At 48.0% G+C, this 19,053-nt stretch overlaps 1 protein-coding gene across 1 annotated transcript in view; it reads right to left on the bottom strand.

The window, feature by feature from the left end:
* DOCK5 (dedicator of cytokinesis 5) overlaps nucleotides 1-19,053 on the bottom strand; it is a 187,269-nt gene that overhangs the window by 141,983 nt on the left and 26,233 nt on the right. Inside the window, exon 2 of the mRNA XM_075910678.2 lies at nucleotides 10,777-10,860. Coding sequence (XP_075766793.1) covers nucleotides 10,777-10,860 — 84 coding nt within the window. The remainder of the gene's footprint in view (nucleotides 1-10,776; nucleotides 10,861-19,053) is intronic.

Below are 19,053 nucleotides of genomic sequence, written 5' to 3'. Positions count from 1 at the left end.
AGAAGGGAAAATGGATAAGAGCATCTTTATGGAAAATGCCACTGGAAAGTTTAAGGTGGCAGATCGTTAACATTTGATCAGGCTACTGGGGTAAACAAAAAGTACCACAAAACTTTTTCTTCTCAGCTAAAAGTTTATTTCTACCCCTTGTAAGTCTAAGTTTATTTGCATAACAGTAGCACCTAGAAACCCGAAACAGGACTGGAACTCAGTTGTGCTATGTATGCGCAGATACAGTCATTGCCCCAACGGTCTCTCAAACTTCACAAGCAGCCAGGTAAAAGTGGGGGAGAGGAAAGAGGGGGGATTTTGCAGATGGGGGAACTGAAGACCAGAGACAAAGTCTCAGAGGAATAGCCCTCTTAGTCTGAATTATGCATGCTAGCGAGTAGTCAACCACCCAATAAGGAAAAGCTTATCGGGTAGTCTAGTAGAGTTTTGACTACTTGCTTCCCCACCCCCTAGAGGCAGCAGGGAGTAGGGGGGTAAACAGGAGCCAGTGCTTGGGGGAGCTGGCTTAAAAGATGGTTCCCCTCAGAACCGTCTCCATGATGCTGCCTGCCCCCCACTTCCCCCTCCCTCCGCTGCCTCTATCTGGGGGGGGATAGGGGAGGCTGCTGCAAAAGCTGCCTCTCTGCCTACGGCGGGCCAAGGTTTGCTGTGGTCAGAGGCTGCAGGGGGGAGCTGGCCCCCCCACTGACAAGGGCTGCTGCTGCCAAGCAGCCCCTGTTCGAGGCAGCCCAAGCTGTCTGCCGCGAACGGGGCTGCTGGACTCAGCGCGAGCCAGGACTGAGCTAGCTCCAGTGGCTCTTACTACATTTAAAAGACAGAGGTGCAGTGCAGATAGCTCCCAGAACTGGCACAAACCAGGACTGCTCAGTCCCGGCTCAAGCCAGCTCCTGGAGCTACCCCCGCTGTGGCTCTGCAGAGCGGCGCTTAGCAACTAATCGTGTAATCGATACAAATTGTATCGACTGCCCGATTAGCCTGATAACTGCAATTTAACATCCTTAGTCTGAATCTGCAAACACAAGGAGGAGTCATGTGGTACTTAAACTACTGACAGATTTATTTGGGCGTCAGCTTGCATGGGTGAAACACACCTCTGATGAAGTGGAGTTTTTGCCCAGGAAAGCTTACGCCCAAATAAATCTGTTAGGGTATGTCTACAGCATTCTTCTTTCAAGAGAGGAATGCAAACGCAGCTGAGTGAAGTTGCAAATGAAGTGCGGATTTGAATTTCCCGTTTTTCATTTGCATAATGGTGTCCGGGCGCTATTCTGAAATACCCTATTTCCAAAAAAGAAACGCTGTGTAGACGCGGCTATTTCGAAAGAAAACCCTTCTTTCAAAATTAGGGTATTTCGGAATAGCGCCCGGACGCGATTATGCAAATGAAGCACGGGAAATTCAAATCCTCGCTTAGAATCATAGAACGATAGAACTGGAAGAGACCTCAGAAGGTCATCAAGTCCAGCCCCCTGCTCTAGGCAGGACCAATTCCAACTAAATCCCGCGCTTCATTTGCAATTTCATTCAGCTGCATTTGCATTCGTCTCTCAAAAGAGGACTGCAGTGTAGACATACCCTTAGTCTTTAAGGTGCCACAGGAAGACCCAAGAGGAAGAGACTCACCTGAGTTGACTCAAGACACACCATGGCAGAGTTGGGAATAGAACCAGGAACTCCTCTGTCCCTGCCCACTTCCTTATCCCCACAAGATGATCCTTTCTTGTCACTGCAGAGCACCACGCAGCATGCCCCTGTACTGCACTGCTGGGAAAAGGCGATTCCTTTATTCGCGTCTGGCAATCAAAACAATGCCGGAGACAGTAGAACCTGTATGAGGCTTCTTTGGCCAGCTCTACAAGACAGAGTGCGCTCTTTCCCCCTCCAGCTCTGCTTTTGCCATTTTCCTCAGCTGGCAAAAGTTACAGGCTGGAAAAGGGATTCCAGACAGGACTGGAATTCGCACCCCCTGAGGACAGATTCCCAGAGGGAATGCAAAATCTCCCTCGGAAGAAGTCTGCAAAAGTTCTGCAGGCATAGTTCAGCCAGAGGGCAGCGCTGGGGTGCACCTGCAAAGCAGCCAGTGTCTCTGTATTGCCTTTCGGTGGATTGTGCAGTGTACGCCACGCTTCACCAATTATCACCATCTACCAGTCAACACTTGGCCAACAACAGGCGTGGGTTTTGCCTGGTCTTGTTATCAGGGGAGCAAGTTGTTCCACAAAAGGTGCATGCGCAGCTTGCCAGACGGAGCAAGGAAGGAAAAATCTCGCCTTGCAATTTACAGGAGCGTGCCAAACCCAAGGCCCTCCGACTGTCTAAACTGCACATTTCGAAGATGGCAGCGGCACATGTGTTTGCTTTTAAAGGGCGGAAATTGGAAGGAGACTGGCTCTGACCAGATGTTTAACGTTTAATGAATACACCATCCTCCTGTGCTTACAGGCAGAACAGCAACCCTTTGAGGCTAAGTCTACACTAACAAGGATTTTGCACAAAAACCGGCAGCGTGTCCACACCTCAAGCGTGTTTTTGTGCAAGTAAATTGGCAGAACTGAGGGCTTTTGCTGGTAGAGTTATTCCTCTCCCCACAAGGAATAACTCCTTTTTGCGCTACAGCTCTTGCACAAAAAGGCAGGTGTGGATGCTCCAGAGGGGGTTTTGTGCAAGAAACCCCTGTCGGTAAAAGCACAGGTGCTCTGATGGCTATTCTGTGAATGGCGATCAGAACTTTCTTGTGCAAGAGTGTCCATGCAGCGTGCGCTTTGAGGTCTGGATGTACTTTTGCACAAGGCTTTTCTGCAAAAGGCTTCTTGTGCAAAAACGCTGCAGTGTAGACAAAGCCTCAGAGAGTCGTCTCAGCGCAGGCAACGAAGCAACCTGGCAAACATTCAGACTTTGTCTGCACAGAGGATCTACCCTGACTGCAGCCAACTGTGTAGCTTCGTTAGGGCAAACCTCTAGTGTTGATGGCTCCAGCTGCTATAAGCTAGTACAGGTTGTACCTCCCTGAACTGTGACTCTCTGGTGTGGCAACAGCTGGATGCTTCCAGGAACAGGGAGGTCTGGCGGCAGGACAGGCGTGGGGGCTCAGCCGGGAGCCCCGTGTTGGTGGAGGTGGGTGGTACGGTGGGCAGTTCTGGCCCCAGTAGCTGGGTAGCTCCAGCCCCAGGGGCAGCCAGGGAAATGTGGCTGTGGCCCCGGGTGTGGAGCTCCGTTCCCAGCAGCAACGGGGCTGGGGCAGCAGCAGGGCCAGGCTGGAGCCCTAACTCAGGGGCAACATGGACCATGAAAGAAGGGGCCTGTCTTGGTCCGGCAAATCCCCTCATTCGGGACCCTGATTCAGGGGGTCCAGCCTCTCTCTACTGGCATTATTTCAGGTTCTATAAATGATTTCCTACCTACATTGGGGCCTGGATAACCCACTGATGTGTGTGTATTGCACAGCCCCCTCTGTGCTGATCCAGTCTGTTCCAACCCCAGCATTGGGGGCTCCTTAGCTCCACTGTAGCAGCTCATGCCCTACTATCGACTCCCGAGCTCCTCAGTCCAAATCTCAGTGCGTCGGGCAAGACGGCGACCACCACGTTTGCACTGGTGCGCCGCCCTGGTGCCTGTGACTGGAGAAAACCCCCATCACGCGCCGAGGCACAACCTAGCCTGGCAATCTGATCTTCCAGCTGGATTCCACCACTGGAGGAAAAGGGAACTAATGATTCTAATGCTGCCCAGCGGATGAGCCGAGTGACCACCGCTTCGGGTTCCTCCTGGTGGTGAACATTCCCACACTCCTTGGTGCACATAACAAAATTTATTCTGCACATAGGTGGGAACGATTAGAAGGAATATTGATCAGGACTTCTACATTGTTACTTCATACACCCATTTAGAAAAGAGAAAAAGAACACAACTATAGCTGAATTATAAGGGCCTCAGCCAAAAGTCAGTGGCGTCAATAATAGGGATGTTAAATTCAGATTAATTGGCTAATCGAATAGTCGATAAGGGCTGTTGCTAAACTTCAAAGGCAAAAGCGCTCCGGGGAGTCCGGGGTCAGATGGGGAGTTCCCAGTTGGCCCCAGACTCCACACGGCACCGTTGCTTTAAAGCCCCCCCCCCCCATTCTGCCCCTCTTGCTGCCTCTTTCTGATGGAGGCAGCAAGGGCGGGGAGAGAAGAGTGCCTAATTGACTAATGTGTCGATTACCCAATAAGCAATTGCTTATCGGATAGTCGATGAGTCAGTCACATCCCTAGTCAACTGGAGACTTTCTGAGAACGGCAATGGACTTTTGGCTCCAAGATTCACGGTTTCAAGGCCAAAAGGGACCACTGTGATCGTCACATACAGACCAGGGAACTGCCCCCCAATCGTTCCGACAGCGCGTTCTGAGAACAGCACCCGATCCGGATTTAAATGCTGATCTCATCATGACAGTGTTCCAGAGAAAGAGACCCAGCCAGACGAGCGGCTCGCCTGCTGATGGGGCCCCCACATAGGACTCTGCCCAATTCAGAGCAGGGAACTAACTCCGGCTTTCCTGCATCCCAGGTAAGACCTAGACCACCAGGGTGTTCTGGGATCCCTTGGAGCCCTCCCTTATGGTATGAATGGCACTACACAACTGGAACTGGGCTGGGATTTTGCTTTGCCATCCAGACAGGGGGCTGGGATTAACTTAGGGTTCTGCCAATTTCCAGGAGAGCCCAACCTACAATTTCACACTGTCCTATCCTACTCAAAAACTCCCTTTTTTGCCTCCAGTAGCTAAGCCCTGACCACCCTTTAGGCCGAATTGCTCCTTGAAGCATAGAGACAGATGGATACAGGGAATTTTATAGGGAATGTACATCTCCTTGCTAAAGACTCTGGCCCAGGTAGGAGTTTCCATCCTCTGTTTTTAAACTGCAAACAATGACTTGTCGCTTCAGAGTGAAATTCAGCCCAGGGCAAACATCCCTCACAAGGCCTTATACACCACTGAGCCTTTTCAAGTGGAGTTTAATCAGTAGGACCGACCAGTATATGCCCCCGACATGGGGGTGAATCACACGTAGGCCTTTTGGTCAGAGATAACCGCCCTCTTCGTTCATTTCCTAGCTCACTGTCTTTTCACAGACCTCTTGTCCTGCTCTCTCCTTCAGCGTTAGGACTTCGGAGCTCTCCCGACAGCTGGGATTAAGATAACAATATTGTTCACAAAGAAGCCAAGTGGGAGCTGCAGCCGTGCTGCCGCACAGCCGAGGAACAAACCGTGCTTTTCTGCTCTTCCCGACAAAGACAGAACCAGACACAGAGAGAATGCAAAGAGCTCTCCAGCTACCCTGGCCCAATTCACTGAGAGACCTTCCCTGTACCCAGAGGAGGAGAGAATACAGCCCTGTTCTAATCCCTTACACAAAGATCGAGAGAACCAATATTCTGAAGTACAGGAGAGACATGTTTCTAGATGTGAGAAGGGGGGAAGAGACATCTGCAGGTAAAGTTACCCTGCTTTTGTCCTGGTAACTCACCATAAATCCTTACCAGGATTGGCCAGAACGCAAGAATTCCATTTCATGAAAAATGCCACCGTTTCAACATTTGGTTCCATTCCAAAGCAGAATAAAACTAAGATTTTTTTTAAAGAAAAATGTTTTAGGGAAAAAAACTAAACAGGATCCAGACACTTGAACGTGGGCCTCCCAAGTCCCAGGAGAAAGCTGTAACCAGCAGAGGGCGTGTCTAGACTTGCTTTCACTTTCGAAAGAAAATATGCAAATTTGGCGCACATTTGCATATCTTCTTCCAATCACTTTCTCAAAAGAGGTTGTTTCAAAAAAGAAAGTAGTCTAGACGCGGTTCTTTCGAGAAAAAACCCTTTTCCGAAAGAACCATCCGTCCTAAAAAAAAATGAGGTTTACACGGTTCTTCTGAAAAAGGTTTTTCCCCCCCCCCCAAAAGAATCGCATCTAGACTACTTTTTTCTTCAAAAGAACCTCTTTCGAAAAAGTGATCGGAAGATATGCAAATTCATGCCAAATTTGCATATCTTCTTTCAAAACTGAAAGCCAGTCTAGACGTGCCCAGACTATCAAGACCACCTCTGAGTCCCCATCTCTTGTTGTGGCTGTGACACTTCATATAAATAATTAAACATTCATTTGGCCAGACAAACACCGAGGTTTTAGCAGCACTGCCATGTCACTAAAAGTCAGGCAGCATAGTCACCGTTTGCCAGCTCCTTGGACGACAAAATCCTTCCACACTCATCGAGCAGCGTTTACACTGTTGACAAGTCAAGGTCTTCAGTGTCAAGGTCAAAGAGAAGTGGAAAGAGACCAACAAACTAACAGCAAATTGCTAAGCAAGCAGCTTACCCTGCCAACACCACTCTGTTCACACTTGCCACTTGCAGATGCAAAACTTTTGTCTTTTCAGGGGAAGAGGGAGGAGTTAGCATCTCTGAACGACAACACTTTTGTCGTTCAATTGCCAGTGTCGACACAGCTGGGCGCTGTAGCCTTGGGGTAGGGCACTGACCTCAGACGGGGGATAACCAGGTTGAAGTCTCTCCTGATTCAGAGCAACCCACCACTGGTGTCACTAATGCACCCGAGAGGGGGAAAAAAACAAACACAACTGTTATAGGACAGAGCTGCCTTTCTGGTAACACCATCACTTGTGAATCTACATAAAGCTGGTGATTCTCAGACCAAAAAAGCCTTTGTGAAGCTGTAGTTCAGCTTGTACCGACACAGCGTTACGACAAGGGGAAATCAAAATGCTGCTGGTGGGAACAACGGTCATTCTCGAAAAAACAACCCACGTGCATCTGGAAACCAGGACCTTGACAGTGGAGGTCACGAGACAAAGACAACACAGATGTGGAATAAGCTGCAAGAACGTCCGCAGCAAAAGACAAAACAAAATGTGGCGTCTCCGCGCTGAAACCTCTTTTTGGGGGGAGGGGAGCTGACAGCAGACTCTGGTTTTAGCTGTGAGCTACTCTCACTCCTTTTTGCCAAATCTGTTTATATGCTGACTCTGATTATGCGGTCTCTGAAGTACTCACATCTGTAAGTGAAATCCCTAAGGGGCCATGTACTCCCTTTTTGGGGGAGGGGAGAGAGGGGCGCGGATCTTTATAATTCACAAATGCCTGGTCAGATTTTCCTTCATGTTTCCAATAAAATTATTATTTTTATTCCCGTAGCACTGAAGAGCACCTGCAATGGATAAGCATCCTATTGTGCTACCCACTGAACAAATGTAACCACCATGGGGCAGATTTGAACCAGGGACCTGTAATGCTTAGTATAGGAACCTCTACCCCCTGAGCTAAAAGCCAGCTGGCTCCCAGCCCATGCTGTAGAGGTCTCTTGATCTTAGCTGTTGCTCTGGTCTAGGTGCCACTACATGGGACAGTGAACCACACTAGGGCTATGTCTACTCTCGCGGCTTCTTGCGCAAGTAATATGCAAATGAGGCTAAGTGTGGAATATCGCCAAGCCTCATTTGCATACCTAATGAGCCACCATTTTTTTCCAGAGGAGGCTCTTGCGCAAGAAGGAGCGTCTACACTGCCCCTTCTTGCGCAAGAAAAACCCTCTTACACAATGCCGTTACACCTATTACTTCTCAGGAATAACGGCATTGCGCAAGAGGGTTGTTCTTGCGCAAGAAGGGGCAATGTAGATGCTCCTTCTTGCGCAAGAGCCTCTTCAGAAAAAAATGGTGGCTCATTAGGTATGCAAATGAGGCTCGGCGATATTCCACGCTTAGCCTCATTTGCATATTAGTCGCGCAAGAAGCTGCAAGTGTAGACATAGCCTAGGTGTGTGGGTTACACCAACACAGAACAAAAAGCCAGAAAGAACTTTCAATCCACTCCCTGCATCAGTTCTAACTGACATTTCAGGCAGAATAGAGATAGGAGAACTAACTACTGACAATTCCCCGATAACAGCTGGCTAAGGAGGAAACTGAACAACCTTGTAAGAACTATCCTTGGAAAGTTCAGGATACATCCAGCTTGACCAATAAAGGCTGGCTTTAGCGCTGAGCAGCTCTCACTCCTCTTTGCAAGAATGGGTTCATATGTTGGCTGTATTGCTTGTTAAGCTCTCTCTTACAAACACCCTCCTCCATTACCACACACATCACTGTAAACACACACATCAGCAGTATAATCTGCTTTGACGTGAAGATCTGGCTGGCTGGCTTCAGTGTCAAGGTCAAAGAGAAGTGGAAAGAGACCAAACTAACAGCAAATTGCAAAGAAAGCAGCTTATCCTGCCCAACAGAGATTCCAGAAGTGGGAGTTGTGTATGGTTCTTCCCCTCGAACTGATGCTGTTTGATGACAATTTATATTCAAGAAAGACCTTTTGGAGAGAACCTAAAATGGAAGTATGGGGCGTGTACTCTTCACGAGGCTGGCTTTGTCATGCTCCCAGCAGAAGAGCAACAGACAACCCCTGTTGACCAACTAAATCTGCAAGACTTAAGTATTAATTTTCATTTGCACCAGTTTTTAAAGATGTTTTTCTACTTGCTAGCGATGTGCCGTACAGACTGGCCTTGCATTCAAAAGGGACCGATACCCAGCCAGTATTGCATGATAACCCAAGGAACTCAGAGGCTATGGTGACGGGAGTCATATAGGAGTGATCAGTGATTCTCAACCTAATTACCACTGTGGGATGCATCTACTGCTCTCTATGAGAGATGTGGGCTGCATCACACAATATCTACACTACCTGAACAGCCCTTAGAATGTAACATGAGCCACAGCTGTGTGCTGATTGGGCTGTGGGTTGAAAACCACTGGCCTAGATAATCAATTCAACGGAATACCTAACTGCACAGTTATGCTCCTGAAAGGGATGTAAGAAAGATGTTCTGGAACTCTTCTCCATTCAGTGCTCTCGGTTCAGTTTACAAAGTTGAAAAATGTCCATTTTCCTAACTGGCAGATCTGGGAATTGCACCTTGGATCTACATATTTACTACACATTGAACCTCTCTAGTCCGGCACCTGACCAGTTCTGAACAAGATCATTTTCTGGACCATGGGAGGTCAATATTGTCTAGCAGCATTACCAGCACTTCCACTGCTTACTGGGCTGTTAGAGGACATTTAGGTATAAATCAGAACTAAACAACAACACAGAACACGGAGAGCCAGGACTGATGGCTGTAAACAAACTTTATGGGACCGCGAGAAACTTAGCCACACCTATAAAAAGTGGGCATCCAGTCAGCTAAAATCATTCCGGATGACGGATGTTTCTGGAAAGAGAGTTCTGAATTAAAGAGTTCAACATGAGGGCAGGGAACGGGACCCGATGACCTCTAGAGATCTCTTCCAGTCCTAGTATTCTATGATTCTACAACCTATACATCATCCCACCGATAAGAAAGATCCTGCAGCTGAATGTAAGGGCTTGTTTATACAGGATCAGAGGGTAGCCGTGTTAGTCTGGATCTGCAAAAGCGACGAGGAGTCCTGTGGCACCATATAGACTAACAGATTTATTGGTGCATAAGCTTTCGTGGGCAAAGACCCACTTCGTCAGATGCATCATGAAAGCTTATGCGCCAATAAATCTGTTAGTCTATAAGGTGCCACAGGACTCCTTGTCACTCTATACAGGATGTTACCAGGCGATAAGCCAGGGTGTGAATGTACAGTAATTACTCATTTAACACGTGCCCACTTAACACATTTTTGCAATAGTGCAATTTTTTTTAGGGAACTTTTTCAAATAACTTTCGGGGAACTGTCCCCGAAATAACATGAAAATAATCAAGTGGCGGACTACTTTGTGCAGCGGTGGTAATATGCATGAGCGGATGTGTACACGTGGTCACAGCGCTCCTCCGCTCACTTATATTTGTGTTTTAACAAACCGCAGCAACTTGTATTGCTAGATACCTAATGCTGACGCTGATGACTGAGCACCAACAAAAAACTGACTGTCACCACCACCTGAAACGCAACCCCCACCTTTTCCTTTATTTTTAATGGGAAAATTGACCATGCATAGCACGTTTTCGCTTTCCACGAACATTTTCAGAAACGTATCTATAGTGTTAAATGAGGAATTACTGTATAGCGAACCAGCTTGCCGGACAAAATATCCCATGTAGATAAGCCTTACCTTTGTTAATGTGTGAGGCAGAACAGAATCTACCTTTTATTCACATTCATTGGCTTTCCAGGATCCGAATGTGTAAAATTCTTTGCACGTGTCAATACGGCATGCAGATGTAACTCACAGACACACCGGGAAAAGCAATTTGGAATAAGATAATGCTACTGTTACGCAGAAATGTCCTCAAACATCAGCACACATTACATATGATGACGTTTAACGTAGAGAAATCATGTAGCACATGACATTTAATTTAGAAAAATATGTAGCACAATGTGCCTTGTGTTTCCTGAGTTCAAAGTAACTTCAACTCCTTCCAAACTACAGACAAGCCTGAGCAAAGTTTCTTCAGACTGGCAAATCTGGATCCAAACTTCAAAACTGACCCATCTTTTTCACGGGCCAAACACCACCAGACTGTAAGTAGAAGTTTGAACCAGGATACTAGCTTCATATGCTACTAAAGTTGACCAGAAAGTGGTCAATACTTTCTGAAAACAATTTCAGAAGTAATAATTTTTTCTTAATTTTCCCCAGCAATGTTCTAGCTTTAAGGGGGTAGAATTTTTTTTTTTTAAATCTTATTCGGCTATTTAAACTTTTACCAAGTAGAAAGCTGGTGGTCTTACCTTCATACATCTCCAAAATGTGAACTGTGTCCCCAATATGCAAGGAGAGCTCCACATCTTGGACAGCATCATAATTGTAGATTGCTAAAAGGGGGGAAAGAGGAAAAAAATATAATCATGCAGGAAGTGAAGTGAAGCAAGAGCATGAAGGTTCTTCGATGCTGCAATCTGACTTCTTGCAATTACCAAACACTACGGGAAGGCATTGCAAAGGATTTTACTGACTAGTAAGCTATTCGGAGCATAACAGACCGGGAACATGCATGGTACTTCTCCTGCAGCATGTCCACTCCAGCTTTGTCTACACTTAAAAGCTTAAAGTGTGGCCATGGCACGAGCACTGGGACAGAGCTCTCTCAGTGCTCCATGTAAACTACCTCCAGGAGGGAGTAGCTACAGCGCTGTAAGTTGCCGCACGTGGGAGAGTGCTCCCTAAGCCGGAAAGTTGCAGTGCTATAAAGTGCCAGTGTAGACTTAGTCTCAGGAATAAGAACATACTACAGGCTGAACCTCTCTAGTCCGTCACTCGCTGGTCCGGCAACATCTGTGGTCTGCCATGATGTTAGTTAGCAGGATGTCCACTTATCATGGGCGTGGCCAAGTTTCCTGCAGTCCCATAACCTTTGTTTACAGCCACCAGTCCTGTGGGTCCGTGTTCTGTGCTGTTATTTAGCTCTAATTAACCCCAAAATGTTTTCTAAGAGCACAGCAAGCAGTGGAAGTGCCAGTAATGCTGCTGGACAACAGTGACCTCCCGTGGTCCGGCACACTCTCCGGTTTGGCACCGCTCAGGTTCCAAGGGTGCCGGACTAGAGAGGTTCAACCTGTTACCAGCTATTTGGAGTGGCAGAGGTCTGCACAGTGATGCTAATGATCCAGGAAGGGGAAGTTGTCCGGGACTGATTATATGATAATTGCCCTTCTTTACTAACCCTTCAGAAAACTAGTGGGAGAGGAAGTTTTTCATGTACATGCAAGACAAATAGTAATAGAGATGTAGCCATGTTGCGGAAACAAGATGCAAGAAAGGTTTTCCACTTCTGGGACAATTCTAACACTCCATAATAGTTGCCCGAGGCTGCTGCCGCTGGGTATGGCTACTCCCCCATGATTCCCCACGTCTATGGCTCGACTGAGTGTTGTTGGTGTCTGAGTATGGAAGATGTTAACAAGCAAACCTGTGATTCGCCGGGAGCTACATCGCTAACTAAAGCTTATGCAAATTCTGTCACTGGGTTTCAATGGGAACAGGGTCAGGTTTCAACCTGGCAATCCATAGGATAGTCTTGCTGGGCAGCTTGCTGGAGTTAGCACTGTACTTGGGAAAAGCCCTCATGATGGGCACTGTGGCCTTGTCTAGATTAGAAGGAGGACTGTCCTTAAGATTCAGGGGGCCCTGCAGTACTAGTGAACTGGTGTCCCTGTGCCGATGGCAGCTGGGGAGGAATTTCCAGAGCTGTGGTTTTATAATTCTCAGCAACACACTAATGAAATATTTTAAAGCAGATTTTAAACTACGGTCCTGTCGACTAAGATAGTAAATTCAGAAAGTGACAGGACAGACCTGGGTTTGGCAAATGCCTGTTAAATGGCTTCATTACCACTTGACCGGCTTTTTCACAGGTTCCATGTTAGGCTAATACAGTGGTGGGCAAAAGGGCCTCTGTGGGCCGATCCGGCCCGCCAAGCGGGTTGATCAGGCCCACGGAGGCCCTGCCACTCCCCTATTAGGGCCTGGGGGGGGGCGCATGAAGTTTCCTCCTGCCCTGTGAGGAGCACACCGCACTTCAAAGTGCCGCACGCTCCTTGCAGAGCAAGGATAGGGCAGAGGAAACTTCGTGTGCTTCCCCTGCCCCCAGACCCCAATTGGCCTGGGGGTGGGGGAGTGCGTGCAGCCTCTTTCCACCCTGCCAGGGGCACTGGTGCTTAGTGGGAAGGGAAGGAGGGTAAAGGGGCTCCCCTACCCCTAGACCAATCATGATCTGTGGGTGGGGAAGCCCGGAAGCATCCTGGCCCCGCCTCCTCCATTTTAGGCCCCACCCCTTCCTGGGCAGCCAGGGGCCATTTAAAAATTTTTTGAAGTGGCCTCACCCAAAAATTATTGCCCAACCCTGGGCTAATAGCTTTGTCAGGCTTTTTCACTTTTAAGTTAACTAGATCTTCTTCGGAGGAACCAGAACCACAGACCAGAGATAGGAAGAGGTAGGTCGGTGGACATTAAGACTCAGTGGTGCCCCAAATTTTCAGGTGCCCTACACAACTGAGTACTAAGTGTGGACGGCCCTGATTAGAAGGTAACTTGAACTGGCTTTTTAACTGGTACAGCAAAATAAGTGGGCACGGACAGTCTTTAACAACAGTTTAAACTACACTGGCTTAAATTCACACCTGAAGTTAAACTACGGCCGCCTTCTTATTTGTCTAAGGCTTTAGACTCAAAGCCGCCAAGACATCATTAGTTTTCATTCATCTCTTGGATAGCTATTCCCTAAGGAACTGCAGAGGTGAAGCACAGAAGCAATGGGAAGGAAGCACACTGCATTTCAAGGAGGAGTATTAACCTGCTAAATGCTACGAGCTTCATACTTTAAGGGGTTTGCATGTGAAGGATGCACTTTGAACATAATTACAAAATCTTCAACTGCTGCATCGGGAAATTCACAACATCAAATGCCTAGTATTTCCGTCAGGGTGAAGTATATTACTTCCTGGCTTGGAGCCAATCTAAACAAATGACTGGCGCACCACACCGGAAATTATATCACACACTCTCTTAAAAATCCTGAAGCTATAAATAATGTAGCAATAAGTGGGCAGGTTATGTGAATTTCCTGTAGTGTCCAAACTAGTCATGGGTGCATAAACATTTATTCTCTTTATGCTGCTTTGTTAGTGTGGATAGATACTGGGCCAGATTCATACTTTGTTTAGCTCCCAATGGATGCATTATTGGGTAGATTTTCTAACTGACTAAAGTTTCCCTCCCTCTCCTATCTGCACAGAATCCTAGATTCGAGGGCCAGAAGGAACCTCTGTGATCTTCTAGTCTGACCTCCTGGATAACAGGACTTCCTATAGCAGCTCTTATAGAAAAACATCCAATCTCGTTTTAAAATTCCTAGCGATGGAGAATCTGCCTGGGCCCTTGTTAATGATTCCGGTGGTTAATTACCCTCACTGAAGAAAATTTCAGAAAGGTAGCCGAAATGTACGCTTTATTTCCCGACTGAATTTGTCTAGATTCAAATTCCAACTGATCGGTCGTGGGACCTGTACTCCATTAGCTACTTCAATTGTCCGCTCTACCCCTGAGATGTTAGTCAAAGACTTTCCCAAGTAACTAGTGATTTTGGATTCCCGACTTGCCTAAAATCCCACTCGACACCCCGGCAGAAAAGACAGGTACAGCACTGACTAGCTGAGGTGCACAGTAAACGACAGCAGGATACACGACCTGCACCTCCACCCTCACAATCCGAAAAGTCCCATAGTCAGGTTCAGAAACCCAAATGAGAGGGAAACGTGGTTCTAACCAAGGCTCCATGTGCCCAGTTAGTCACTGCAAGCAGCTGGAAGGCCACTGGTTCACCAAGTAGATCAGAACCTTGGGCATTTACACATGTTGAGATCACAACATAATATCCGGGGGCAGGAGGGGAGGGGAGAGCAGCCAAAACGTGACCTAGTTCAGTAAAACACACGGAACATTTTGCCTGACAGAGCAAATGCTTCTGAATGTTTTCATAAAGGTGCAGTGCACGAACCCTGTCTAAAGAACTGCCTGCAGTCCTGCCGCCCACTGCGGGAAATCTGCCAGTTCACTAAAGCTGGGAAGGATTGAGCCAGGTCGTTACTTGTATGGGACAACTCCAAAATAGGAATGTAACATGCCATTTAATTAGTTAACCGGTTAATCTATTGAACAGGTTCAGGTGAATGGGGGGGGAGGGGGAGCTGGAAACTAGGGTGGTCAGTATTGACCCGGACAGTCTGGCATTTTTGCATCCTGTGGGTAAAAACATTCAGGCCAAAAAACCTCAAAAGCATTTCTTAAAGGGGTCATGCTTTTTTTTTTTTGTGCTCAACTTTGGTCTCTCTCCTCCTCCCCCCCCCCCCCCGAATTTTTTTTCCCCGGTGGGTTTTTTTTGGGGGGTGGGATGGGGGTGAATGGTATTTCTGGTTAAACCATCTGGCAACCCTAGCTGGAATACAGAACAAAAAGGCAGCTCCTGCTAATGTTATGGCTGCTTACTGAAAACAATGGGTCAGACTAAGGATGTGAATAGTTAAGCCAGGGCTGGGCAAAATATTGCCTGGGGGCCAGATTCGGTCCATGGACCACCTTGCCAGGACCCTCAGGCATGTAGCTGCCCCTGTTTAAAATGCAATCCCTATGTTTCTCTGCACTGCAGAGAGGGGGGGAGCTTCATGTAACTGCCCCCCCAAGCCCAATCCTCATCTCCTATTGGCCAGAAACAACCAGCCAATAAAAATTGACTTCTGCCAGTGTCTCAGCTCCTATTGGCTGGAAACAGCCACCGGGAGCTGAGAGCCCCATGGAGGGAGCAGACGGTATTTTCAAACAGTCTGGGGTTGCTGCAGGCAGGGAGCCCAATTTGCCTTGGGGATGCTGAAGGCCAGGAGACACTTAGATAAGCGCCTCCCAGCCAGAGCCTGCCTCTGTACCCCCGCCCCTCCTGCATCCCCACTCCCTCCCCCAGGTCACCATCCAAACCCTCTGCACTCCACTGCCCCAGGTCACAACTCCCTCCCAGACCTGGAGCAGTGTGGCCGGAGAGTCACACGGCACGAGCTGGAGCCACCTTGCTGCGCCTTCCCTGCCGCTGTCTCAGTGCTGCGCCTTCCCTGCAGCTGTCTGAGTGCTAGTCCCCGGGTTGCCTCAGCTAGGGGAAGAGGTGGGGCTGGGAGGGGAGACCAGGAGCCAGAGGGGGGTTGTCCTGGCCTGGCCTGGGACTTGAGGAGAGCACGTGGCTGGTGCCCTCTTTCCTTCACCTGTCACCCTTCATTTGCGGTGACAGAGTCTGGATCCCTTGATTCCTTGTTCTGTTCATCCCCTCAGACCTGGGGCACCTGGCATTGGCCATGGTCGGCAGACAGGACACTGGGCTGGTAGGCTCTTTGGTCCGACCCCGTCTGGCCATTCTTACACGTTCATGTTCTTATCGAACAAGAACACAGAGACACGATCTATAACATTTCCTGCTCAACTCTTACGTGCAGAGTTACGAAAGAGAAATTGTTGGCATATTTTCACTGGGAGCTTTGCTATTTGCAACTGGTGCGTCTTATTCCTTGGAGCCAGCATCCAAGATACGCCATCGACCGCTATTCAAGCTGTTTGGACTTGGTAGTGTGTGTATTTAACCTGGCCTTTTGGGCACTTAAAAGAACCACACCAAAGACACATGTTCTTGGCACGAAAACATAAAAATCCTTCATGTACACTCAGCTTCAAAGGGCATCAAGGAAAAAGGCTTTTGCCCCCAAAACGGCGTTAATATTTGATACCAACTTTTTCTTCCTTCTGAGTAAGCCTCCCTTGCATTCTTTCTGCTCTGGAATCCGGAAGCTTAAAAGAGCTGTTCTTTCCCTGTGTTTTCTCTAATGGTGCAAAACTAACCTTGAAGTCCGGCAATTTTAATCTGAGCAGAGAGACAGAGAAGGAAAAGGCTAGCCCTCAGGGAGAGAAATAGGGCTTGTGCTAACAGCCCCATTCTGTAAGAATTATTATAAGCGACACATCGCTTTGTTTCATTTGCATGAGCATCAAGAGGCCATAGGATTTGGTTAGCAGCAGGTACATTTAAGACACCGCCACTTTTTTCATCTATGCATAGCCAGCCCGTGGAATTCATTAACGGGAAGGGCAAAAGAGCAAACACTGTTGCTGGATTTAAGAGGACAATGGATCGTTTTATGACCAAAAGCAGCAGCTGTCGTTATAAAGGCGAAACCAAAGGGGGACAAATCACATGCTTCAGGGCAGAAGGTGATTCCTTGCAGAGATCAGGAAGGAATTCCACTTCCCGCATACCCAGCATTGCACAATTGGTTAGAGGCACTGTCTGAGTAGTGGCTAGGGGTCGCAGTCTGTTCTGAAGCTTCATGCTTGGCAAGAGGAATGATCCACACAGTCAAAGGAGATTGCAAGTCATGCGCCAAAGCTCTCCCAGGTAGCCAGGCTCTGATTTGCGGGCACCAGTGGGTGGAAAGTCAGTGCTGGCTGCCAAGACTGCACATGAAGCTTGGCGAGGGTTGGTGTTACAAGCAGGGATGGTAGATTTCAAGAGAGGAGGTTTCACTCGTATGCTCCATTGCACGCATGGGTCACAAGATGAAACCTAGCGCATTCCTGATCTCCGAAGCACCTGCCGGTGGGGCTTCAAAGATCAGGTAGCACCAGCACCACCCCAAAAGATCACACACCCAACTCCCAAACTTTGCACCAGAGGCTGCACTTTTTACCAGATTGCATCCAAGAGGCCCAGAGAAGATTTCATCTGCCACAAACACCACAACCATTTGCAAATCACTGGGCCTCACTAGGATGGAAACAGGTAACCTTACCGCAGGGCTACTCAATTTTGGAAGCCCTGGGAGCCACAATGATACTCACAGCACATGCCAAGGGCCGCAAATTAAGTGTGGTTGCATATACATGCAAATATGTATACAGTTATATGCAAATAGCTTATTTCACACTGACAGGCATGAATACAAAGCACTTCCCACAGTGCCCCAGCATCTTGGTACTTCCTCCCTGGGGGCTAAAAATAGGGCTGCCAGGTGTCCGTATTCACCCGGACAGTCCGGGATTTGCGGACTCCATCCAGCAAAAAAGAACAAAAAAACCAGGAAATACCATGTGAAATGTCCGGTATTTCCTGTTTCCCTCAGACGGAAAAACCATCTGGCAACCCTAGCTAAAAATGCTGACACCACGTACCCCTCTCCACCCGCTTGTGTCTTTCAATGCCCACCCTACCTGGGAGACGACTCACCATTGTGGAGCGTGTTCCCAGTGGAGGCCATGTTCAAAGGATCCCACCCACGGGCCACGTATTGAACCTCTTGTAAACCCAAACCGCACTGCAGGCTGCAAACAAACAGGCCGTGGGCCACATGTTGAGTAGCCCTGCCTTACCGGGTGATGCTTACTGGTTGCCCGCCATCTGGCCTGGCTGAAGCAGCCTGCCACCCATGGCAACTGCTCCAGCCCGGCTGGGCTCACCACGTCTTGGGCAGAAGGGGTGGTCTAGCCCAGCCATGTCCACTGTACCACGCCGTGGGCCAGGTATCCAGTTAAACATATAGTTTAACCAGTTAATATTTTAAACAGGATTTGACATCCCTAGGCCCCACTTGGTTTCCACTAAAATCAACTGGAACTTTGTCACTGCCTTCAACAAGAGCCAGATCATTCGGTCAGCTCTATCCAGGCCATATTAACAATATTCATTTACTGACAATCCAGTCAACGGCCTTGCCACATATGAATCATATGGGAAGTGCCTAGGTAAGTAATACTCTTGGTTTACGTAGCACCTTTTATAGGAGACTCTTTGCAAAAATTGGGTGTTATTCTCTCTTCTATGGATGGGGAAATTAAGACAGAGCAGTGGAAGGTCATGGCCAAGTCATCTGTAGACGCTGCAAAAGAAAACCAGGACTTCTAATTGATGGTCCTGTTTCAACCACCAGACCAACAACAATGCATCGCACCCACAGCGGATATAATGTTCTTAAAGTAACTAAATTTAGCCAAAGCATCTGGAAATAAGATTTATGGAAGCATAATCATTCACGTATCCTTCTGAGGCGAATCCAAAACAGAACAAAACAGACTCATTACCCAATAATTTGATTAAGCATGTTTACGCTGTAGGTTACTTGGCTGCAAAATGCAACCACTGCAAGATCCATTATCTCTCATTTAGGTGAAAATGGCCAGCCTTCTCCTCCGCCTCCTCTTAAGGGAGCAGGATAGCAACCTCCAAACACACCCTGCCTGCTTCTCAGCCAGTGGTTGGGGCAGAAACTCCGTCTCACAGGAGAAGTCAGCTTCCAAACACACCCTGCTTCTCAGACGGAGTTTCTGCCCCAACCTCCGGCTCACAGGAGAAGGCAACGCCTTGCTTTCCCCGCACAAAGAATCACATTCAGTGCCTCTGCATGGAAGAGCTCTGGCCTCGTCACATCTTTCAGCTGGAAGACTCACACGCTATTGTCTGGCAAGAGAACTGCACGCTTTATGTT

Source organism: Pelodiscus sinensis, chromosome 28 (genome assembly GCF_052426305.1).
Source record: "Pelodiscus sinensis isolate ZL-2025 chromosome 28, ASM5242630v1, whole genome shotgun sequence".
NCBI lineage: Eukaryota > Metazoa > Chordata > Testudines > Trionychidae > Pelodiscus > Pelodiscus sinensis.
This window is presented reverse-complemented; position numbering and strand designations above follow the sequence as displayed.